This window comes from Culex pipiens, chromosome 2 (genome assembly GCF_016801865.2).
Source record: "Culex pipiens pallens isolate TS chromosome 2, TS_CPP_V2, whole genome shotgun sequence".
Taxonomy (NCBI): Eukaryota; Metazoa; Arthropoda; class Insecta; order Diptera; family Culicidae; genus Culex; species Culex pipiens.
In genome coordinates, this window is record NC_068938.1 from 118319297 (window position 1) to 118338562 (window position 19266).

The window sequence follows — 19266 nt, forward strand, 5'->3', positions numbered from 1 at the left end:
GAACCTCGTTGGATAAATGTACGACTCGTGCTGAAAAAATCCTCTTTTTGCAACTTGTTGCATAAACTACTTTTTCGCAATTCCGTTGTGAAATTACTTACTTTTCCTGTTATTCTTCAACGATGAAAAAGCGTACTTTTCTCTACCAAAACTAACAGTGTCGAATAGAACATTTTTCAAAATAAATTCTAAAAAGTTCTACTTTTCAGCACTCAAATGGGTGCTGAAAAGTTGAACAACCCAACCCAAGGTCCAATCTTCAATGTCTCTTAGACAATTTTATAGCAAATTTTCTGAACTTCTAAAAAAAATATTTTTCGAAATGGTCACTTATGGTCACTATTTTTAAAAATTGAAAAACTGCAAATATTTCGCTAAAATCAAACTTTCGGTGGCTATATCTTGAAAATGGAGCCCTTTATCAAAAAATCTGTAAAGTACTTTTCGATTGCAACTTCAATTTCGCATTAAAAAATAATGTCAAACTTGTTTTTGCATGAAACTTCGATTATTTCCAAATTCACTGTTTTTTCAAAAATTAATAACTCGGCGGCAATTTTTTTTAACAAGTTTCTCTATGGCTCAAAAGTTGCGGATTTTTGTCCCCTAAAACATATAAAAAAATCTCGAAAATTAAAAAAATACGTATTTTGGGAGACTGAGTTTTAGTGAAAAAAAGTTGATAAAAAAATCTGCATTTTTTCCGTGTACCTATTTTTTTCTCAATAGTCCTCAACAATACCTGCAACTTTGCCGAAGACACCAAATTGATCAGAAAATTCACTCAAAAGTTACAGCTGTTTGAATATTTACATACAATTTTTGTATGGGCAGCAGCTTAGTTCGACTGCTTATTCAGATTGTTGATTGTTTCCTTCTTCTTATTTTTCCTTATTTTTTTTTCTTTATCCAAAGAAGCACATGTCACCAACACCATTGAACATTTTTCTTTGACTACCAGCCGGAGGGCGCTCACAAGAGGAATTTCCATTCCTCACAGGAGGAATGGAAATTGTAAAATAAGCACTTTGTGTGGGTATTTCGTATTGAGCCCAAATCTATTTTATCGATACAAAAACGGAATCGACGTAACACCTTATAATGTGGCCCTCTTAAACCTTGCGGTTTCGTCAACGGTTCCACAGGTGTGTATCGTTCTTTTTGCGACAAGACTCCGCCTCCCGGGTCTCCTAAGTGTGAAGGTATGGCACGGGGAGAGGGCACCGAATACCTATATTTACACTTAGATTTTTTTGCGTCCGCCTCGGGATTCGAACCAGCGACCTCTGGATTGTGAGTCCAGTGCGCGGTCCGATTGATCCACACAGGCAGACAATTTATCGATACAAAGGCCCCCAAAACGGTGTTATACCCACTCCAAAATATTTATTTAGCAATTCTATGGTCATATATTGACATTTAGATAAATTGAAAGTTTGCAAAATTAAGTTTCGATAAGTTTCATATAAAATTTCCAGAGTTATACAAACTTTTATACTAATTATTTAGTTAACTTAATATTCAATCCAAATTATTTTTTTAATCAGTCAAGGATGCCTATTTGGAGTTGGGAGACTAGATTTATGGTGATTTTTCAACAAATAACTTTATTTATGTTAATTTTTCGAAAGGTGTACAAACTTTTTTTGCACATTTTTAATTTCTGTAATAGTATATGTTATATAACTTTTTATAGAAATCATCTTTTCATGAGTTTTTTGTAGCAAAATGTTCGGCACGAGTTTCTGAACAAAACGTAGTACTAGGTTTTGGTAAAATTTTAAATTGTTTTCGTGTTTCATCACAAAAAGTGCATAGTGCTCAAGGGGTGTAATACTTTTTTTACATACTGTAGCTTTATGACGTTTCGCGTACGCACACTAGCGCACCATTTGGTTTTGCTGGCTGACAAAATTTAACCTCACTTTTTTTCGTGTACGTACACGCAATACACACGCACGTAGAATGCTCTATTGAGCATGAAATCTGGAAACGGTACACTCAGCGCCGTACCTAAGGGTTGGCGCGGTTGACTCCTCATTAGATATTTGAAACAGAAAAAGCGTAAAATTATAACATAGAATTACAAATAACTGGATAATTTGGTTAAAAATATAAAAAGAATGTGAATTCCATTAATATTTCTACTGAAGTGTTTTTGACAATTCATACTTAATGCAAAATTTATTTTTTCACTTAAAGGAATTCTAGAAGAGCTTCTCAAAATAAATACACGTTAAAGTTTGGACCGTTATATAATGAAGTTTAAGTCATACTTTCCAGACTAAAAAAATGTCCAACTTTACGCGCGAAAAAAAAAACAATTTTTAATTATGAAATATATTATCAAATATCGTATGGGCAAATCACTAAAAATGAATAAAAATGTCGTAACTTCATATTTAAAAATAAATTCCAACAAAAAAAAAATCGTCGATACTTAAAAATTTTGGAAACTGATGATTGCAAAACAACTGGACATGTGTATAATGCATTTTAAAACACTTTTTTCATTCAAGAGTTGAAACAGTGACCTGTAATTTCATTTTTTTTTTGGTCCGAGTTGAGGGACATAAACTTTGAAAAATATTTGCAAAGGCCTAAATTGATTTCCCGAGCAGACGGTAATCACTTTGGAATAACATTTTTTTGATATTTGAAAATACTAAGCCAATAACACGTTATGCTATGCTATGCTATGCTATGCTATGCTATGCTATGCTATGCTTGAAAATACTAAGCCAATAACATTTTATGTTATTTATAACAAGTTTTGTTTTTCGCCGTTATGATTTTTTTTTTGTTTTTGGATTGTTATTATAATAACAGACTAATAACATTTTAAATTATTTTTCGAACAAATCTTTGTTATTATTGATTGTTATTTTAGCAACTAATCCGATCATCCCAATAACATTTGGAGATATTCTCCCATAACAAAAAATATGATTCTCAAGTGGATTACTTTGCTTTTTTGAATTTAGTTAACCGTCTGTTCGGGTTTGACGAAATCTTGAGTTTTTTTTTGAAAAGGTGCTTTTTGGGTGTTTTTGAAACCGCCTTGAGTCAGGGGTATTAAAAAACACCCAAAAAGCAAAAACTGAAAATTTGGTTTATTGGACCACTTCAAAAAAAAAAAAATTCCAGAAATGTTGTTCTGCCACTGCATGTTGAAAAATTACACTTCGATGCCGGTGTGCTCTTCTGAACTAAGCTTGCTGGGATTCTTACCTAGATAGAACAAGAGAACATACGGGCATAAAATTATTATTTTTTTTCAATTTTGAAGAAGGATTTTTTGCTTTATTTGTTGTAATTAACGAAATGAAATCCAAAGCCAAATCAGCTAATTATTTTACCAATCCGGGAAGTTCTTTGCTAATACAGTTAAATTAATAATAGATCAGATCAAATTATGCAGGCTTCAAAATATAAAATTAGCTAACAAGTTTTTGCAAAATTTATCATCATTGAGCATTTAACACAGGAATGGTGGTCAGGAGCACCTACTTTCCTCGCAAGGACATCCACAAAGCCACCTGGACATCACCTGACCAACGGACCTTAACGCAAATCGACCACGTCCTGATCGACGGCCGATTCTTCTCGGACGTAACGCACGTGCGCACCTTTCGCGGTGCGAATATTGACTCGGACCACTACTTAGTTGGAGTTGACATGCGCTCAAAGCTGTCGACGGTGTTTAACCAACGCCGGAGCCGGCGGGCCCCTCCGTTCAACACCGCGTGTCTTCAGAACGGAGAAGTGGCCCACAGGTACGCGCAGCAGCTGGAAGCGAATCTGCCAGGTGAGGAGGAACTTGGCGCAGCCTCGCTCGAAGATGGTTGGAGTCGCATACGCTCAGCCATCGGCAGTGCAGCGGAAGCCACACTGGGTAGTGCGATCCGAGTCAGCCGAAACGATTGGTACGACGACGAGTGCCAACGGATTACCGCCGAGAAGAAGGCAGCTTACGACAGGAAGCTGCACAAGGCGACGAGAGGGAACGTGGAACGATACAGGCAGGCTCGGAATCGGCAGGTCGCGGTCTTCAAGCTCAAAAAGCGCCAGTAGGAAGACCGGGATTGCGCAGAAATGGAGCAGCTATTCCGAGCTAACGAGTCGCGAAAGTTTTACGAGAAGGTGAACCGGTCACGCAAAGGCTTCGTGCCGCGAGCCGATGTATGCAAGGACAACGAGGGGAACTTGATCGTGAACAAAGGGAGGTGTTGGACAGGTGGAAGCAGTACTTCAACGAGCACCTTAACGGCGATGAAGCGAACGGAGACGGCGATGGAGTCATTCTTGGAGCACCCGCAGCTGATGAACAGTTCCCAGCACCTGATCTGGAGACGGTGAAGAGGGAGATCAGGAAGCTGAAGAACAACAGAGCTGCCGGCAAGGATCGGTTACCCGGTGAGCTCTTCAAATATGGAGGAGAGAAACTGGCGAGGGCGCTTCACTGTGTGATCTCCAAGATCTGGGAGGAGGAGAAGCTACCGGAGGAATGGATGGATGGTGTCGTGTGCCCCATCTACAAAAAGGGCGATAAGCTGGACTGCGGCAACTACCGCGGCATTACGCTTATCAACGCGGCCTACAAAATCCTCTCCCAGATCCTCTGCCGTCAGCTGTCACCCCATGCAAGGAGGTTCGTGGGGCCCTACCAAGCGGGCTTCACTGGCGCGCGCGACGCCACGGACCAAATATTTTGTCTCCGACAGATCCTTGAGAAATGTCGTGAGTACAACGTGCCCACACATCACATCTTTATCGACTTCAAAGCGGCCTATGATACAGTCGACCGCGAGCAGCTATGGCAGATTATGCACGAGAACGGATTCCCGGATAAACTGACTCGGCTGATCAAGGCTACCTTGGATGGTGTGATGTGTCACGTGCGTGTTTCGGGGGATTTAGCGGAACCCTTTCGATCACGCCGAGGGCTGCGGCAAGGTGATGGCTTATCCTGTGCGCTTTTTAACATCGTTCTTGAGGGCATCATTCGAAGGGCGGGCATCGAAACGAGTGGCACGATCATGAACAAGTCCTACCAGTTGCTTGCTTTTGCCGATGACATCGACATTGTGGCAAGAAACTTGGAGACGGTGAAAGATATCTACACCCGACTGAAGGTACAAGCGAAGCGTGTAGGGCTTGGCATGAATACGACGAAGACAAAGTACATGAGAGAAAGGGGCTCGAAGGACGTCGGCCCCCAAGTCTCATCCCTCTAGCTGTGGATGATGATGAGTTGGAGGAGGTGAGCGAGTTCGTGTACTTGGGATCGCTGGTAACCGCCGACAACGACACCAGCAAAGAGATCCGGACTCGTATTTTTGCTGGGAATCGTGCGTACTTCGGATTACGGAAGACCCTCACATCGGATCGAGTGCAACGCCGCACGAAGCTGACGATGTACAAAACACTGATTAGACCGGTAGTCCTCTATGGCCACGAGACCTGGACGATGCGGCAGGAGGACGAACGAGCCCTTGGAGTTTTCGAACGAAAGGTGCTGCGAACGATCTACGGTGGAGTGCAGGTGTCTGACGGAGTGTGGCGACGACGCATGAACCACGAGCTGCACGCGCTTCTTGAAGAACCGACCATCGCCACCCAGGCGAAGATCGGGAGGCTCAGGTGGGCCGGCCATGTCGCCCGAATGGACGAGAGCCAGCCTGTCAGACTGCTTTTTGACCGCGCTGAACCAGCTGGCGGTACAGGCAGAAGAGCAGGGAAACCGCGCGCACGTTGGGGAGATCAAGTGAATGGTGACATCCGGAAGATCTGTAACCTGGGAAATTGGAGAGTAGCAGCACAAGACCGAGAAAGATGGAAGCGTCTTCTTGCTACAGCACGCGTACCTGGTGCGCTATGCTGATTGGTATGGTATGTATGAGCATTTAATCCTGTGCATTTATCTGAAAAATAAATTTAAAAAAAACAAAAACCTGCTATCATTATCGGTTTTATGAATTCTTAGAAAATATTCAGCCAACTTAACTCCTGTAATAAATTTTCAATTCAACCTATCTCATATTATTTGAAAAATAAAACATAACATAACTGTGTTTCTGAATTTAACCATATTAAGGTCTCCAATTGCAATTATAAAACCATAACTTATATTCAAGCAATCATTGAAAATTAATATCAATTTATCAAAATGCTTGTAAATTTGGGAGGGCGCCAAATTGAAGCTTCGCCAAGGGCGCCGTGGACCCAAGGTACGGCTCTGAGTACACTAATTTTTGTGCTGCGCCTGTTCCAAATATTGGGCAGACACAAGGTAGAAACAGCTGTCTCTATTCGCCCATGAGCCCAGATTCACCCCAAATGACGGTATAAAGTTTAAAATGTATTAATTGAACTGAACCTTCAAAAGTCATTCTCAGTAATGTTTTCAATATCATACAATACAAAATTTCTTCTGGATCGAAAATTAATCCAATTTCGCACTTCTTGACTTCGTCGTCCAGAGTAGGGACCTACATAGGGAAATGAATTGTTCTGGCAGAAATTTCAAACATCCAAAGTCATTTAAATTTAAGGTTGAAAATTTTGTAGTTTTTCTTTGGTGTTGGCACTTTTCTTGTACCGAACAAGCACAAACATAATAAAAACTACTAGATTATTATCAACAACAGTTTTACAATACTTGTAATTGTTATAAGTCTCGTTTTTTGCCAAAATTATTTTAAATGGATTCCAACCTTGATTTTGCATGATCTTGTTGCTCGATTGGAACCCCGATTTGACAGTTCGATTGGAACCCTGAGAGTGACATTTCGCCTCTCCATATAGGCTCACTAGTCCAGAGCGTCTCCTGCTGGACTCGTTTTGTTTCGCAAAATTTCATATAAAAGTAGGCTATTTGTCCCTATTTTGGGCCTACTAAGCCGAGCGCACTTTTTATTTGATGTATTCTCAAAGGCTGCTAGAGGCAGCCTTGCTTTTATTACATGAGTAAGTTGTTTTTTTAATGCTAATGCTCTTACTTAATCACATTTTCGACGAAAATACTTTATATTTCTTTTTTACTTTTTTTATATTAAAATAAGCCCGAGAAACTGAAACATTTTTGTCCCTATGTTGGGGATATTGCTTCTAGCATACGACCTTCTTTGTACATATCTTCGGCCTACCTTCTGATTGGTTGAAATTTCGAAGCATGTGGCGAACTTTTTTGACGTACGGTTCAGCCCCAGCTCGTACAGTACAGCCGCTCAAATTCGGTCGGCAAACATGCTGAATCATTGTGATGTTTTAAGCCACAAATCAACATTAGAACGATTGATTTCACTTGCATAACGTGCAAAATTAGCTTGGACATGATTTATATAATTCTTTACAAGTTTTAAACATAATAAAACATTTGTTGCGTAGCCAAACAACAAGCCCGTAATATGCAAGAAACACTGTAACTTGTGAAAAGCGCACACACACTGTCACAATTTGTAGAAGTGTCAAATGGACTGAATATAGAGCCATTCTCTCAGAAATGGACGAAGTTATTAATTAGTTATTTTATTGATTGGGTGGCAGTTTGGTGATTTTTTTTTCAACGGGATTGTACAACCCACCAAAAAAAAACATATTGCCGGTGGTTGGAGATTTGGGGGACGGCTCTCATTCGTGTGCTGAGCGATGAAAGCCGGGCGCTGAGTGTCAACAAGCGGTAAGCAAAAGTGGTGAAAATTTTAGCCCTAATGGGCAATTAGCGATTTGCCAAGAAAAAATTGAAGAGTGCTATTTTTATTGCTTTATTACTAATTTAGAAGGAAAAAGGAAAATATTCTTGCCCACCAAAATAAAGATAATGACTGCACGTATCATTGTCCAGTGGCAGATTCTTGCCAGATTTGGTGAAAAATGCTCAATTTCGTTGAATTAAGTTTGATAGACCCAAAATAGGTACTAGGCCCAAAATAGGGACAAATATCCTACCCCGAAACGCGCGCGTGTGTACTGTAGCGAGAGCACGAGAATGAGCGGGGAGAATAAGTAGACATTGGCAAACTCCACAACTCCTCCATGGACTCCAACGAACGAGTGAACGCAGCTCTGCCTCAACTCAATGTTATGCTTTGCGCTTGATAAAGCAAAAACAAAATAACAACAACACTCACTCGTGCGGGCCTGGCCTGGAAGTAAAAATAAAACTTGCTGTCTTATGTGGCTAGGAACCAGACATGATTAGTGCATATTTGAATATCGCCGCGGCAATACGTCACGTCGTCCAAGTCCCTCGTTTGCTAAAACTGGTGCGCGAGTTCACGAGAGTATTAAAAGGTTGCAGTTGTCGCGCACCACGCCGGGATCGCAAGTGATTCATGCGTTGCGTTCTTGTTAATTTTGGTCGGGTCGTGTTTCATGTTAATTTTTGACAAGATAGTTTATGTACTGTTTGTTACTTTTTAATCAACTAAAACCGGTATAAATGAAAAATCTCAGTGCTATGATCCAAAAGTTGGGTATATTCCGGGAGAAATTTTGTCACCAGTTGGCAAAAATTGTTGCTGCAAATCACGTTCCAAAACATTTCTTAAAACGAAATGCTTTACTTTAGTGCACGTTCATTGTATATTTTATTCGTTAGTGGCGACATTGCTCATCCTCGTCTGGATTACCGCGATGATTGCTGACGACTGCTCTCTTATACCAACGCAAACGCCACGGTCTCAAAACAGCCGGCTCTATGTGAATGTGAAGAATTTGCTTATGTTAAGTGACAACTGTGATACAATTCGCAATATAAAGACGATACAGCACTTTTGCTTCACTGAGTGTGTTTTCTACATAAATTCGAGAAACAGATTTTTGACGACATTTTAAAAAAAATCCATTCATTCCTTTATAACATATGTATTTAAGTCTCAGAATTTCGTCTTAGAAATCTGTAAACAGATGAGGTTCTGGCGACTTTATTGAGAATGCCCTGTTTATTTGGTGTAATTTACGGGCGTGGTAATGATTTGCAATCTGCAGCATGTCGTTGACTCCCCCAATGAACGCCGCCACGATGAGGAAGCGATGGATAAATTTTAGCCATGAGGAATTCGAACGCTTTCCTTGAACCCTGGGCTTTAACAAAAATTTTGCAATAAATTTGTGCAGCATTCAATAAAACGTGTTAGGATCAAGAGGGACCATCCATAAACCACGTGGACACTTTAGGGGGGGGGGGGGGTATGGCGATTGTCCACGATCCATACAAAAAAGATTTTTATATATGGAAAATTGTCCACGAAGAGGGGGGGGGGGGGAGGAAGGGTTACAGATTCCCAAAAAGTGTCTACGTGATTTATGGATGGTCCCAAAGTAGATCAATGAATTCGGTGAACGAGGATTTTTTTTAAATTTAGAGTTCAAGTTTGATTATTTTTATTGTCAATTAATCATGTTATTGACTTAAAACGATTTTTTTAAATAACAGCTAAAATTATGGAAACACATGAAAGCTAAATGCAAAAACAATTTTTTTGACATTCATTTTTTTCGTCTTTGAACGACGTTGTCTATGCAAGAAGACACATGGGGAAATCGAAGGGGAAAATGGAAAAAGTGCCGGCATCGAGTAATATGAGAATGCGTGTTTTTCGCTTTTTCATCCTTCTCACATTGATTTTGTGTCATTTTTTGAATGTTACTGATGGCTTGAGAATGGTTTTGGACTTTAAGTTTCAATTTATTTCAACTATTCAAGGTTGTATAAAATAACTTGAGATATATATAATATGAAATAAGTAACTGTGCAAATTTTGAGCCAAATCGGTTAAGGTATCAGGGTCGCTATTTATCGTTGAAGTTTATATGGAAACCCGCGAAAATATATGGAGAAAAGCAAACAAATCAAAATTACATCAAAAAGTGGTGTTGAATTTTATGACAAACAGCTTTGTCGAAGACCGCAAAACGATCCAAATTAACGTTTTTGCATGAAAAGATTTTTTTACCATCTTTAACGATAAAAGCGACCTTTCAACCTTTACCGATTTCGCTCGTAAATTTCACAGTTACTTATTTTTGCCTAAGGAATTGAATCAAGGGGTATCCCTGAGGTCCTTCTTTTTAATTGTCACCGTAGTGTACATCAATTTCCAAATTTAAAACCATTTATTCTAAAAACGACAGTCTTAATTCGCCCCAGATGACGGCATACACAAACAATAACAAATTATGTGATTTGACTTAAAAAGGGTAATTGTAGCTATTGGCATCTTCACTATTCACGTTTAATGCATTTGCTTATTTTTTAGCTATTTTGATGATTATTTGTGAAAATAGCGTACACACTACACTCGATTATCCAAAGTTTCGATTATCCTGCTCGCTAAGGGAGCTTTTGTAACGTATACGTATACGTAACGCAGGTGGGGGCTTGGAAGCTGTGTTTTTTTTTTGCGTTACGTAATAAAAGAACGCTATCGAGAAATTAAAAGTACAAAATGGAGTTAAACTTTCTGTCAAGCTGTTGTGAAGTATTCCATGACAGCTGTGAAAGTTTCACTCCATGTTACCGGCTCACATCTCTCTTTTTAATTTCTCGATTAGACTATCGAGAAATTAAAAAGAGAGATGTGAGCCGGTAACATGGAGTGAAACTGTCGCAACTGTTAAAGTAAACTTCACAGAAGCTTGACAGAAAGTTTAACTCCATGTTGCACTTTTCATTTCTCGATGGCAAACAAACAACCAAACTCACACTTTTTTATGTTTGACAGTTTGCCAAACTCGCGAACAAAGCTAAATGTATGCAGGCTGGCGTTTCTGCAACAAATGCTGTTGTTGTTGTTAATTCATTTATTTCTGTCAGCTTTAACCTTCTTGGTCATTCGCTGCCCTTTGTAAACAAATGCAGGCAAACAAACAAAGCAGGCAAACAAAGAAAGCAGGCAAACTACCAAACAGTTAAAACGTTTGTTTGCTTGCGAGTTTGTTTGTTTGAATGACTTGTTTTCTATGGTGGCTCATTATGTATCGAGAAATTAAAAATAGAGATGTGAGCCGGTAACAGTGAGTTAAACTTTCACAGCTGTCATGGAATACTTCACAACAGCTTGACAGAAAGTTTAACTCCATGGCTCACATATCTCTTTTTAATGTCTCGAACTGTCACTTTTTACACTGCGCTCACGCATACTATCAAAACAAACGTTTGGTAGTGTGTGTGAACTCCGTGTAAAAGGGGTGTCAAACTAAAACGTTAAACTGTTGTCAAACGAACGGGGTCACGTATGACAACAGTTGGTGTCAAACCATCGGGGTTTGAGTGTATTTGAATTCCCATCATACAGTCAAATTTCTTACTACCTACTCTATATTTAAAATACAATTAAACGCTTCCCAAAGTTGGTAAAACAAGTTCTTGTCAGACCGTATTGTTTGCTCTCATAATGTATTTCACTTGAATAATGTTGGCTAAATGAAAACACTTTTATTGCGAAAAACGCTAGTGTGACAACATTCATGCCAGTGGTTGAATTGTTGTAAATTTTGCCCATGACAGCACCTTTTTGAGAAAAAAAAAACACTCGCACGTGCTTTTAATTACGCCGACGGGACATAAATAGAATGGAACTTGACCAGTTGGCCGAATATCGAACCGCCAATATAATGGATGTCAGCTGTTCGCGAGAGAGTTACAGAATGAGCGCGGGATCCGACACGGATATCGAGTACGATAAAACCAATTTCACCCTAATGGACGATATCGACGCCAGCTTCCACCAGCCAAATAACGAAGCGGAACAGATGCTGCTTCAGGTGGTCGGAGTTTTGCGCACCGAGGAGGTTTGTCATTCTTCGCGTCGTTCTGTGTATATTTAGCTGATCGATTTTATGATTTTATTTTCAGGGATATTTTTAAACTATTACACTGTACGCGTTGCACTGATTAACGATCTATTTTTTTCCGTTTCATCAATTACAGAAAATGCGCCAGTTTCAGAAGGTTTTGGACGATTTGAGTTCCCGCGTGGCTTCGGCCGAAACGTTGACACAGTCCTGGACCACGCCGGTCACGACTGCCGATTCGGCCGAGCAAATGCAACACCTGCAGCGTTTGAAAGACAAAATGACCGTTAGTTTTTTTTTGCGGTTTTCAATTAATTTTCAATTAATACTCTAAATTTCTTCCACTTCCAGACTGCCGGGGCTCTGCTGGATGACTGCAACGAACAGCAAGGTTTCTTCACGGCCAATCACGTGCTTGTACCGAATCAGTGTCTTGCCAAACTAGAGGATTTGAATACGAGGTACAATGTGGCGATTTAATAGTGTTAGTTTTACTAAAACTTGTTTTTTTGTTATTCTATCAACAGAATGAAATTGCTACACATTGCTATGGATGAACGACACAAAATTCTAATAGCAAACGGAGCCAATCAATCCTCGACAGCGGATCCAGATGGTAACAAATCGACGCATGGCATTAGTACCGGTACCATTGGCCCCATTCCAAATTTAGCGACGAGTGTAAAACCACCATGGGAGAGAGCTATCACACCAGCCAATGTGCCTTACTACATCAAGTAAGGCGATCGCGAATGAACTTCTCTCTATTATTCCTGGCCTCACTACAAAAACATTTTCTTCCGTTTTCAGCCACGAGAGAGAAAACACGCATTGGGATCATCCGGAAATGATTGAGTTGATGAAATCGTTGGCAGATTTGAACGATGTGAGATTTTCTGCGTACAGAACAGCGCTTAAGCTGCGCACAGTCCAGAAAAGATTGGGTAAGAATGTTTGGCACAGTTAGGTCAATTTTCATTTGACACTATTTTTTGTGTATTCCAGCATTTGATCGGCTGACCATGAACGTTGCAATAGAGTCGTTTGACCGGCACGGATTGCGGGCGCAGAATGACAAGCTGATTGACATCCCGGACATGACCACAGTGTTGCACTCGCTGTACGTGACCATTGAACCTATTGACATGCCGTTGATGTTAGATTTAGCAATAAATTGGATTTTGAACGTGTATGATTCTCAACGTACTGGCCAGATTCGTGTTCTTAGCTTTAAGGTAGGTTGTTTCTTGTACTGAATTGATGAAGTCATTCATATTTGTGTTCCCTTTTTCAGGTTGGTTTGATTTTACTGTGCAAGGGACATCTCGAAGAAAAGTATCGCTACTTGTTCCGCTTGATTGCCGACCTGGAGAAAAAGGTGGACCAGCGGAAGCTGGGACTGCTACTGCACGATTGCATACAAGTTCCACGCCAGCTCGGCGAAGTGGCCGCATTCGGAGGTTCGAACATTGAACCATCGGTACGTTCGTGCTTCGAGCGCGCCGGCGTCAACCAGAACGGCGAGCCGCTTGAGACCGCGATCGAGGCGCAACACTTCCTAAACTGGCTTCAACACGAGCCCCAGAGCTTGGTTTGGCTTCCCGTTTTACACCGGCTGGTAGCAGCTGAAGCAGCAAAACATCAAGCAAAATGTAATATCTGTAAGGAGTATCCGATTGTTGGCTTCCGGTACCGATGTCTGAAATGTTTCAACTTCGACATGTGCCAGAAATGTTTCTTTCTGGGTCGCAATGCCAAAAACCATAAATTGTCGCATCCTATGCATGAATATTGCACAACGGTACATTTGTTGATAATACCAAAATTTATTTTCTTTTATTAAATTTCACTTTTGTCTCACTTTAGACTACATCGACGGAAGACGTCCGTGACTTTACCCGAGCCTTGCGTAATAAGTTCAAAAGTCGGAAATATTTTAAGAAACATCCCCGTGTGGGATATCTCCCCGTCCAAAGTGTCCTGGAAGGGGACGCACTGGAGAGCCCTGCTCCTAGTCCACAGCACGGGGCGCACACGCTGCAAAATGACATGCACTCACGACTGGAAATGTACGCCTCGCGGTTGGCCCAGGTCGAGTACGGGACACGCAGCAGCTCCACTCCGGACAGTGACGATGAGCACCAGCTGATTGCGCAATATTGCCAGTCCCTGCCCAACAATGGCGGCCCGAAATCACCGATTCAAGTTATGGCAGCAATGGATGCCGAACAGCGTGAAGAGCTGGAAGCCATGATCAAGGATTTGGAGGATGAAAACTCTTCCCTGCAAGCGGAATACGAACGGCTCAAGTCCAAGCAAACTTCAATTACCACCCCAGATGAAAATCAAGCAGGAGCCAACGGCGGAAATGTATGATTTATTTGTATGGCTCTGAAACATCCTCTCAAATTCTTTATTATTTGTAGGATATGGTTGCCGAAGCCAAGCTGCTGCGCCAGCACAAAGGAAGGTTGGAAGCCAGAATGCAAATTTTGGAAGATCACAACAGGCAACTGGAGGCGCAGTTGCAACGGTTACGCCAGCTGCTCGATGAGGTTTGACACCAGGCATTCAATAGTCAATATATTTTTACAAAAAAAAATCTAATTTCTTTCCAGCCAAACAATTCTAAAGCTTCGACACTGCAGACACGGTCTGTGACGGCATCCCAGCTGAATACGGAATCGCCCGTCAAGTTCCAGCAAAATGGTCATCATGATCAAAAATCAAGTGAGTAAACATTTTATTTCTGATCGTCGTTGAAATGCCCCTTTAGAGGTTGCTCAATTTAAGTTTTCATGGAAAACTATGCAAATGCCGTGCTTAACAGTTTGCCAGTGAGTCATTACGTAACCTCAATGTTTGGTGTAACGTAAAGTTTCATTTATAAACTTTTGAAAGAAACTGTTCCAAATCTATCAAAACACTCTTTCAAACGGCCACTTTACGTGACACTTAACAGATACACTCAAACCCCGATGGTTTGACACCAACTGTTGTCAAACGAACGGGTCACTTTTTAGTTTGACTTTGACCAACCAACGGGGTACAAACTAAAAAAGTGTCAAACGAAAAAGTGACCAACCACCGGGGGTTGAGTGTATTATAATTTGTTAATTTTGGTTCCCCCAAATTTAAGCAAGCTTGTTATGTACACATTAGAGATAGCATTTAACTCCTTTGCAGGTCTAGAAAATGGCACATCGTCGGGATCTTTTCATAACAACGCCGGTATATCAGGCCTGAGTAGTGGTGGTGGTGATAACGATCGTAGCAAGCCTGGTGTCGGCAAAAATGAGAATAACATTGGGGTCAGCTTCGCCTCCTCGGATGCGAGACCACCGCCTCCTCCACATACAAGTCTATTGCACATGGCGGGTGAATATAACACATTCATACAATAGTTGGTTTTTTGTGTGCCTTTAAACAGTACATTTAGGTTTTGGTTCAGCTCATTTTCAGGTTGCTTTGATTTTTCCCCAAGTCATCCCACAAATTCGGAACAGATAGAAATTTGTCCAAAATGTATTTTTTCAAAGCTTTTCACGTTATCTTTCGATTAATGTATCGACCGGCCGTTAATTTTAATGGTTCTCATGAAAATTTCGAATAAATTGAAGAACCCCAGGTCTGGTACCGGCAGTGTCCCTGAGATCCACAAATTTGGATCACTTTTTCTCGTGAATTTAATTTTAATTGTATGAACAAATTGGGTTAACTCTAAAATTTAGTTGCGTAAGTAGAACGAACATTTTTCAGCAAAAATAACAGTTAAATTCTGGTGTTTCATAATTGTGACCAGTCGACCCGGTTGTTTTTTTCGAGACGAGATTTGGCTGATCCGTCTGATCACGCCTTCTGTCCGATCGGGAGATCAATGTTGGTCACGATCTAACCTAGAAGAGGTTAGGTCGTTACACAGAAAAAAATATGGTAACATTCATCAGAGAATGCTTACAGATTTTGTGTCAAAAAATGTGTAATATTACATCAGGGACTGATGAATTCACACAATTATTCAAAAAGTGGTTATGTTCATCTAACCAAATTTTGAACCTTCCAAAATTCAACCTTTTTTCGGTATAGTTCAGTCCAGGTGTATGAGTCGGTAGATTCGCTGATCGGCAGTTGGACTCACAATCCAAAAGTCGTCAGTTCGCATCCCGAGATGGATGGATAACCTCATCGTTTCAAGCCTTCGGACACCTTATTTCGAGTAGGAATCTCGCAAAAGAAAACGCCAAGGTAATGCGGTTGAGCGAATAATTGGATTTGTTTTTTGACTTTTTTAATTTGTTAAATTTATTTTATTTTTGTTGTTGAAATAGCTCGAGAACGTTCTCAAAAAGCCCCTTAAACTAGTAAGGTCAACTTTTGCTTGACACTACCAAACCAATACAAAAAAAAAAAAAAAAAATCGGGTTTGTGGAAGTTCCGAATGTTTGGGATGACCATTACTATGAAGCTACAATTGAAATCATGTTTAGTTTGTAGAGTGTGTAGCTACTGAAATTCGAAATTTTACTAATACTAACAACATACACATTGTTTTAATGCCTAACCTACTTCATTACTAAAAGGACGGATTTAAGTATTTACGTGCGCAAAAGGTAATTAATCATTTCAGAATGTAACTCTTAAAATTATAATAATGCATGATGAAAATATTGCAATCGAACTATGATTTTAAAATGCATTGAAAATTATTGTTTCAGGTGATTTGAACAAAGCAGTCGAAGAGCTCGTTAACGTAATAACGGAGCAGGAAATCGAACAACAAAATGACAACGGGGTTCACGATTTGACTGATTAGTAGTGTTCGGGCGTTGATTGTCAATCGAGGCGATGTCACAAAGTTTTCCAACACATAATTACATATTAAAATATGCAGCGTTAGAAACATATTGTTTCTCGGTATCTTATGATGAAGCATTCTAGATTGCGTAACGCGAATAGAAAAGATAGGCCTAAGTTTAGTTTGATTATATTTTATCATGTTTTTATTTTTAATATCAGCAAACAATCTGGATAATATGTCAATATCAGTTTATGTGTGTTTATTACAGCGTTTTAAAATAAAAGTTACAGGGAAATATGCGGATTTTATGTGGAGATACAAAATGTGTAGTCATAACGTTACGTGATTTTAGAATGATCCCTAGTACATATTCAAACTATGGCCCAAATATAAACCTCCGCTCAATTCTTGGTGAAATTGTCAGAAAAAGGCTAGTCAACCATGTTTGCGTTTTATCAAATAGAACACATCATAAATGTATATTTAATCAAACAAGAATTTTCTTTTTGTGAAGAAAAATGACGTTCAATATGAAATTTCCTCAAATAATTTAGTTTTTTTTGTCACTCAATGGGCAGTAAACGATCGTTTACTAAATCTTTGCTATTATCACCCTGAAAATAAAAATGATAATCAAACTCTTTTTTTAATCGTGAAACGTTAACATAAATAAATTCTAGGAAATTATCAAGCATGTTTGAAACATAATCTTAACTCACACATATCTTATCGCAAACACATTTGAATGGTAAAAATTTTCACGCGGCTTCAATTGAGCGGTGGTTTATTTTATAATTAAAAACTGTACTGTATAATATAGTTAATCCAAGAATTCTGCAATCAATACCATAATTCTAAATTAAGCCCACATGAATAAAGAATTTCTTTTCTAACGATATACTAACATTTCCAATAAATAATATTAAAAAGCTGTATACAATCACTAAGTATAACACACTCTTGAAGACAGTGTCATAAACCATTGAATTTAGTACAGCATTCATATCAATAAAATGTACCTTGGCATTGAAGCAAAACAAATGTATAAGGAAAGACTGCTCGTGCTCCCGGCAAGCCCCAAACAAGTCGGTTGGTATTGTGATTCCAATATTTTCACAAGCAGAGTGGCATCATTCCTTATACAACAACTGCTTAAACTTTTAGTTGAATAATCAATTTGTGGAACAACTTATATCTTACATACATATCCCTGGGATAGAAACAAGTTTCTATACATTGTTCTCATAAATAGTCAACATTTTTTGATCCAACACAACAGTATATCAACAGAATCGAAATTATAAGTCTTCACAGTTCGGTAAAGAATATGTATGGTTATAGTATACTGACATTAAACTAGCGAAAATAATGTATTATTGCATTTCATATCCGGTACCCGTTACAAGCGTAAACGCTTGTCGTAGTAAAAATGTCTGTTATCAATTAAAAAAGTATTTCATTTGCATGTCAATCTGGTCAAATCAGTTATAAAACTACTTCAAACTGGAGTTTAGAGGAACTTTTTGAGCATCAAAATCTATTTGTATGCAATCAATCTATGTTTTAAGAAAACTTATTATTTTTATTTATTTCTGCAAAATTTAAAGTGTCTTATAACTTAAACAAGGTTAATGTAATGCAGCTTTCGAATTTAATGAAATCTAAAATATCTAACATATTAGGTCCAAATAAAATTTTGAAATTTAATGTGAAAAATACTTTGTAAGTCAATTACTATCTTTTTGTTTTGTTTTTAATCCCACATTCCTTAGTTCCTTTTCACTCCAGTTAAGAGTACTTTAGCAGGAGACTAGCGATTGTCTACATACATAGTACTTATTATGAAACATTATCGGAAATATGCTAAGGCTGAAACATTTCTCAAGTAAGCACAACAGTGTTGATATATCGAAATAGAAATAATAAAGCGCAATACGTAGAAAAAAAGAGTCATGCCTCAATCGAATTGAAAGAAAATTTCCGGTTTTTAGCTAATTGCTTGATACAATAGTTTATTTCTATGTGTAATACATCGGTAAATATGTTTAAACTCAACTACAATTATCAGAAAAGCTACTCACTGAGGTAAGGCTATAATCCTGCTCTAAAAAGGAACTGTGTATAAAAACTTCGTAGACCCACCTTCATGTATACATATCGACTCAGAATCGAAAACTGAACAAATGTCTGTGTGTATTAGGGTGTTTCATCCAAACAAAAAAGTTCTCAGAATCAGGCAAACCGAGGTTCCCCTAGTAGAGGATACCCATAGGAACTCTCATGCCAAATATCAGCCCATTTGGTTGAGAATTGGCCTGTCCCCAGCGGTTCAAAGTTTACATGTAAATTACTATGGGATTTTTCTGCTTTTCGTTCAATCGTTCCTACAGGTCTGGGGACAACATGGATTCACTAGGAATAAAGACAGGTGTGTAGGGGATGGTCCAATGAACAAATTCCAGAAGGAATTAGGGTTGTCCATTCTGTCCCCAAGGTGCGCATTGGATCGACGTCCGGTGTCTCCAGAATCAACGATTCACCCTTTAAATGTACGCATTGTCCTTAGTATGCTATGATGGCTAGGTGAAAATAACGACGCCCCATGTCAGACGGTGAGCACGTGGCAGAGCATTTACTCAAGTTTTGGCTCAGAAACATACTTTAAAGTA

The 19266-nt window shown here is 39.3% G+C and overlaps 1 protein-coding gene across 8 annotated transcripts in view; it reads left to right on the forward strand.

The window, feature by feature from the left end:
• Positions 1 to 18544, forward strand: part of LOC120419408 (dystrophin, isoforms A/C/F/G/H) — a 150119-nt gene extending 131575 nt beyond the window's left edge. For 6 of the 8 annotated variants that reach the window (XM_039582083.2, XM_039582085.2, XM_039582082.2 and 3 more), the window contains 11 exons: positions 11936 to 12085; positions 12151 to 12260; positions 12327 to 12536; positions 12610 to 12743; positions 12805 to 13034; positions 13094 to 13600; positions 13666 to 14169; positions 14226 to 14354; positions 14418 to 14529; positions 14986 to 15177; positions 16515 to 18544. In XM_039582083.2, the coding sequence (XP_039438017.1) occupies positions 11936 to 12085; positions 12151 to 12260; positions 12327 to 12536; positions 12610 to 12743; positions 12805 to 13034; positions 13094 to 13600; positions 13666 to 14169; positions 14226 to 14354; positions 14418 to 14529; positions 14986 to 15177; positions 16515 to 16612 (2376 nt within the window). In that variant the 3' untranslated portion in view covers positions 16613 to 18544. Of the gene's footprint in view, positions 1 to 11935; positions 12086 to 12150; positions 12261 to 12326; positions 12537 to 12609; positions 12744 to 12804; positions 13035 to 13093; positions 13601 to 13665; positions 14170 to 14225; positions 14355 to 14417; positions 14530 to 14985; positions 15178 to 16379; positions 16410 to 16514 lie in introns of all 8 variants that reach the window. The other 2 variants (XM_039582086.2, XM_039582088.2) reach the window with 2 other exon arrangements.
• Positions 18545 to 19266: the final 722 nt, after the last annotated feature.